The sequence below is a fragment of the Xiphophorus hellerii genome, chromosome 15 (genome assembly GCF_003331165.1).
Source record: "Xiphophorus hellerii strain 12219 chromosome 15, Xiphophorus_hellerii-4.1, whole genome shotgun sequence".
Classification (NCBI taxonomy): Eukaryota; Metazoa; Chordata; class Actinopteri; order Cyprinodontiformes; family Poeciliidae; genus Xiphophorus; species Xiphophorus hellerii.
Window position 1 is genome coordinate 3,665,697 of NC_045686.1, and position 6,013 is coordinate 3,671,709.

Sequence of the window (6,013 nt, forward strand, 5' to 3'; positions counted from 1 at the left end):
CCAGACTGTACTGAACATAACTGAGGTAGCTATACTTTCTAGTTCACAGACGAATGGCATGAATAAATAGGTTCTGGAGTGGCCTAGTCAGAGTGGAGTCAAATTTAGTGAATTGCTGGCATAATCTTACGGAGATAATTAATGTTTAAAAAATCTTATATTTGGCTGAATTGATACAATCATGCAAGGATGTGTGATATAGGTCTAAATCTCTCCTTGTCTGTCATTGTAACTACTAAAATTAGCCAAAATTTGTTTGATGATCTGACACATTTTAGTGTTACAGAAGCAAAGTTATAAATGTGTAGACAAGTGCATATAATTTTTCACAGGATTGTAAAAGTCCAATTGAAAAGAATCAACTAAGCTGGAACGCCAAATTTCCTCTATTAGGCAGTGCCTGTTAAAAAAACACAATAGGAACTTAATTTGATTTGCAGTGGTTGTTGAAAATAGAAAATTTGCAAATTGTTGCACAAAAAAGACAGAAAGTAACTTACTAGTTTATGCCAATATTTTTTACATATTTGTTACACATCATCATAAGTCTAGTTTTATATATACATATAGATATGTTTAATAGTGCTTACTGACTACCACGTACTCATTTTAGACTTTGTGGTGCAATTTCTGAATTTTTAAATTCATCCACACTGTAGTCACACCCCTCTTTATTTTGAAAGGCTACTACCGGAAATCATGTGACTGCTATAAACTCAATATACAAGCTACTTCTGGTTTATCAGCTCAGTCTAGCAGCGACGCGCCACAAAGAAACAATCTTTTGATCGGTTATTTTTCAGTGACTGTTAACAGAAACGCACATTTTTCAGCACTTGAACTTACAAAAACGCAAACATAAGTTTTTTTTTTGTAATTACTGCTTTCTGTTTTAGGGCATTTCGAAAAGTGTAGTTAGCTACTTGGCAAGTTGTTAGCTCACTGTTAGCCTGTGACGTTGTTAGTTAAAACAACTTCGCCGCAGCTGATTTTCGCCGCCTGTTTTATGTTTCCACCACTCCAGAAAAATGTTGGACGGATCTCCTGCGAACGGTGACGAAGCCAATATCGGCAACGTTGAAAACAACAACCCGATACCGAGCTGTAAAACGAAGCAAGCGCTGCTGAAGAAGGGAGGCAGGAAGCCGCTGCTGCATCACCAGAAACCCCCGAGACACTGCCCGAGCATCCGGCTGTCCGACCACAACAACACCGCCTCCGCCGCCATCCTGACAGCCTCGTCGGGGCACAGACATTCGGCCCAGTCCGCGGCTCACCTGCCTACCGGGACCCAGACGGTGCTGACCCTCCATCATGTCAAACAAGGAGCTAAAAAAGAGGTGAGTTTACGGAAGTTTGTACACTTATAGGCCTCAGAGGCATCAAATTCAACCAGAAACAATATTTTATCAATTTAGTGTTTATAACACAGGTAAAATATAAATGACAGGTCTTTACATGTTCCTGATTTCTCAGAAGCAGAACTGAAACAATAATGTGTCCCATATTATTACGCTTTTAACCATTTGGTCACATCCAAGCAACTTTATAGTAAATACCGTATTTTTATATTCATTTACGACACACTTATCCAGTTTTGAGGCAAATTCAGTCGTTTTCAAAGTACGTTTTGTGCCTGAGGCTTTTCCAGTGACGCAGTTGCAATCTATTGTCGTGAAGTAATAAGTGAAAAACCAGCTTAACTTCCTGTTTTCACTTGCTGATCAGCGCATAAAGACGCAGCCATTACCACAACAGGTTTCTCTGAGACGAAAGGAGGAAGAACCAAACTTTACCACATCTAGATAAAAGTGCGCAACAGTTTAAAGCTTCAGCTGCCCTTTAGTCAGAAAAAGTTACGTAATTCAGAACGCCATAAACAAAGAGAGCTGGTTAAAGGAAAATGGGTAAAACGTTAACATTTTTGCAAGTAGTTTTACTAATAACTATGTTTTAAGCCAGCCAAGTGCTAACTTCATTTAATTTAATCATGTAAAACATCATAGCTATTAGACGTTTTTAATATTATTAAATCTTGAAAAATTGGCTCAAGCCTACTAACAGTTGACATGCTCCTCAAAAGTAGATTGCAAACATGAAAATAAAAGCATCAAACTGACTAAACGGTGCAGAAGTGCAGGACTGAAATCTTCCTATACCCACACACTCCTTCCAGTCCTGTTCTGCAGCTCTGCACGGCTGTTCTGGGGAACACACACACACCCAGGTATTTTCTTTCATGTCCTAACCTGAAAACACACTTTATTTAAAAGCTGCTAAATTCTAAACTGTGTTTCCTTTGGGCATGCATAAGAGTAATGAATGTAGGACAGGCAGGACTGCAGGCAACACAACACAACGGTTCGTCGCAATCCTACTAAAAAAAACGAAAACTACTTGAGGCTGAAGAAATAGCTGGAATTCATGTGTTTGAACTGAATCCTGTTGCTCGAAGTTTTTTCTCCAGTATGAATTTCCATGCCTGCTCCCAGAGAAAGGCTTGGATAAAAAAGTAAAAACAGCAACAATAATTTCCAAAGTTACTGCAAGCCTTTGCAATCAGCAGCGTGACTCAGAACCAGGTGTACGTGACGGATCGTACTTGAACACAACTGTCTGTGGGTGGAGGCCGTTTGTACTGAACATCAACACTGATAGAGAGTGAAACTGAACCCAGCTGCTGTTGAAGTCATGCTTCAGTTTGAAACAAAAGGAAATTATGCTTATTTACCTCTTCACATCTGATGCATGGATGGATTGTTAGAGATTTGAAGTGAATAGAAAATGGATAAATATTGTTTTTATGTTCATGGAGCAAAACAAAAGGAATATTTTAGCATCAATCAGGCAGAAAACACATAAATTACATATAAAATACAACCTGAATCCAAGTGATTTTTTTATACTGCAGATTTGTTTCAAGCTGAGACGATGAGTGACTGATCAACAGTTTTAGTTAAACTTTATTTTTTCACAGAGCGCATCTAAAACATCCAAAAGTAGGGCTGCAACTAGCAATTATTTTAGTTTTAGCCCATTAAAAAAATTGGCACATTCTGCATATTTTTCATTTTCTTTAAATAAAATGTTAGAAATGCATTCAAAGATGAAAATAAAGAATTCAAATAGTTTTTTTAAAAAGAAAGCAAACATTTTGTTTAAATGCAACATCAGCGTTCACTTGATCATTTGTAGCAAAGAATGGATCTGTAGGGATCATTAGCTTCTGTTAATGATTAATCAATGATTAAATTAGTTGATGATTGACACTGATTGGCTGGTATCTTCTGCAGTACTGCTAAAATGGTTTCTACAGTGTGTATTAATACATATTACGGTATATTTGGTGTTGAACTATTAAAATATGCAGTTTTAAATGCGTTTAGAGGGACTTTCAAGTATTTGTGGCTCCTAATTCCAGGGAATACCAGCAGCTCACTGCAATTACTCTCAACTGAAATGAAAGCTAAACTAATTACCTACATCTTTACTTTCGTTTTGTTTTACTTTATTTTCAAAAATATCCAAACTCTAAATTGCTCTCAGGTTTGTAGAATGCTACTAGGAAGATTATGATTCTTCATTGTCAATTTTCGTCCTCATTTTAACGACAAACTGTTTTTAAAAGTTAATATCTCAAATATGGTTTTGGAAAATAGAAAAAATGTTAGTAATGCATCATTTTAATAATTTCTTTATCTTTAGGTGCTGAAGCCTAAAGGTGTCCAGGCGCCCCGTCACCTCCCACGACACGATCAACTCGCCCACAATGTGAACACCAGGAGCCACAAACCCAAACAGAGCCAATCGCCCGTCGCTTCCCCCGCCGCTAAAAAGAACGACAACCGCACTCCCAAGAAGCCTTCGTCTTCCGTCGAACCCAAGAAACCCCTGAACGCCTCGAACAACGTCACCTTCCCAACCGGCTCCTCCGCCGAAGCCGAATACCTCAAAGATTGTGAAAAGATTTACGCCGGGCCAAAGTTCAGCGAGCCGCCGTCGCCCAGCGTCTTACCCAAACCGCCCAGCCACTGGGTCGGAGAGGACGGGCCGCAGCAGAACAGCCAGAGCCGTGAGCAGATGAGCGTTCACCTCAAGTCTCTGCTGAAGGTTCAGGACTGACGCTCCGTAAGCGAGGCGGTTTCTGCTGAAGAGATGAACCCAGTTTGGCCTTTAGCACTGCAGTAATATGTGGGGCGTTTTTCTCTGCTCCAGTTTTCCATTGTGACGCTCTGCCTGCGTGTGTGAACACCTCAGCCGCGCTGTGTTGCTGTTTGCTCTTCCTGACATGCTGTGTATGTCAGATTTGCACATGGAAACGAGAGTTGTGTGTTTTTGTTACTGAATTTGTAAAGAAAGTGGGTTTTTTTTAGCAGCAGCAGCAACACAGCCACTGTTTCATGTTTACATTATGCAAAGTGACGGCACTTTGTTCTCCACCTTGAAAAGGCAGCCATGCTTTACTTTTTAAGCGGTTATGTAAAATGTACATAATATATTATAAACATATGATTGTGTATATTTCCTGTTTTAACTGAGATTTTAGTTTTATTACTGAGGACTTTCTGAAAACAAACAAAAAAAAAAAAACCGTGTCCCCTGCGAACTGAAGCACTTTGTTCCAGCTCCTTCAGTGAGAGACGGAAAGACTTTTCTGACGGATTTGCACTGAAAACGATGAAAAGGAAGAGGAGGAAAGCTAACTTTGACGTCCCAAAGCTCGACCGGACACTCTGACATACCCACCAGCCCACTTCCACCTCCTGACTGGTTGCTGCGCAAACGAGACTCGACATAAAGCCATAGCCAAGATTCGAGCCGCCGGCCGACGATTCTTCTTCTCCTTTCTGTGAACTGGGGTCCAAACGATGAAGAGTCTAATCAGGGACTGGTGTGACCTCTGACCTGAGGCCATCATGTAAAACAATCTCACTGCAGCTGCAGAACGCTCCAGCCGCACAAAGTGCTTGTTTAACGGGTTTTGCACTGAATTCAGGGCGTGTTGACATGAAGCTTGGATAGATGAACGACGGCCTTAATGAAAGGCGTTTTTATGTCGCATCATTTTCTCCTGCTTTAAGAAAAATGAAGCAACAGATTGTTACATTTTCAAATTTATTCCACAGAGCTGTAAATTTGTGAAATCATTTTTTACACATTTAACTGTAAATTTAGATTATTAAATGGCATTTTTTTTAGATTATTAAGCAAAATGAAACGTTAAAGTGTTGGTCACTATCAGAATGACAAAAGCAACTCTGGCTCATAATGTTTGGAAATATTGATGCACATTTTTATTTTATCAGTCAGTGTTGAAACGTAGTGGATCTTGAATCCCAGATATTATGACATGCTCTATTCCAGCTTCATGTTTTCAGTCCGACTCTGAGGGGATTTACTTTCACCTGTACTTCATTTCACTCGCCTCCTCTTGCCTGTTTTTCTCCATTATGACGTGTATTAATGTTTACTGAGGACTTTTTGTTTTACACAGTCTGTCTTCTCTACCGTGAGTATTTTCTTTTTCTTTGGTTTTTTTCTCTGGTGGTTTTGACGGTGGACGCAGGCGGCTGCTGGTTCTGTTTCTGACCTCTGTGATGTCTTCAGTCTGATGGGAAATTGTATTAATGTAGCAAACCTTACATTTTATTGCAGTGTTTCACAATCATTTCATTCCAGTAATATTCTCATTGGCACAATTAGGGAAAAAAAATGTTTTAAAAAAATTAAAAATAAATTTTTAAATTGAAAATAAGATTAAAAATTGGTTACCCCTATGATGTGTTTGTGATCATTACAAGACCCGAGTCTGACGGAAAGTGATTTTAAAACCTCTGAGTTTAAGTTTAAAACACTGCAGGATTTCTCTGACATCATGGAGTGAACACATGAACTCTTACTCTAGAAAACTCTTAACTCTTGTCTATGAAAACCCCAGTCCCTAAAATTTATATAGTGCTAGCTGTCAAGCTAAAAACAATCACAGTTATGAAAAATGTTGAAATGTGCTGTT

At 39.1% G+C, this 6,013-nt stretch overlaps 1 protein-coding gene across 1 annotated transcript; it reads left to right on the forward strand.

Moving 5' to 3' along the window:
- Nucleotides 1-727: 727 nt before the first annotated feature.
- On the forward strand, nt 728-5,777 carry LOC116734326 (proline-rich nuclear receptor coactivator 1-like). The gene is made up of 2 exons (XM_032585649.1): nt 728-1,340; nt 3,706-5,777. The coding sequence occupies exons 1-2, from the start codon at nt 1,029-1,031 to the stop codon at nt 4,120-4,122; spliced, it is 729 nt and encodes a 242-aa protein (XP_032441540.1). The 5' UTR covers nt 728-1,028; the 3' UTR covers nt 4,123-5,777.
- Nucleotides 5,778-6,013: the final 236 nt, after the last annotated feature.

Excerpts from the sequence above, each read along its gene's own strand:
- LOC116734326 (XM_032585649.1), top strand. The coding sequence starts at position 1,029 with ATGTTGGACGGATCTCCTGCGAACGGTGACGAAGCCAATATCGGCAAC. Across the intron at positions 1,341-3,705 it reads AACAAGGAGCTAAAAAAGAG|GTGCTGAAGCCTAAAGGTGT; the intron begins GTGAGTTTACGG and ends CTTTATCTTTAG.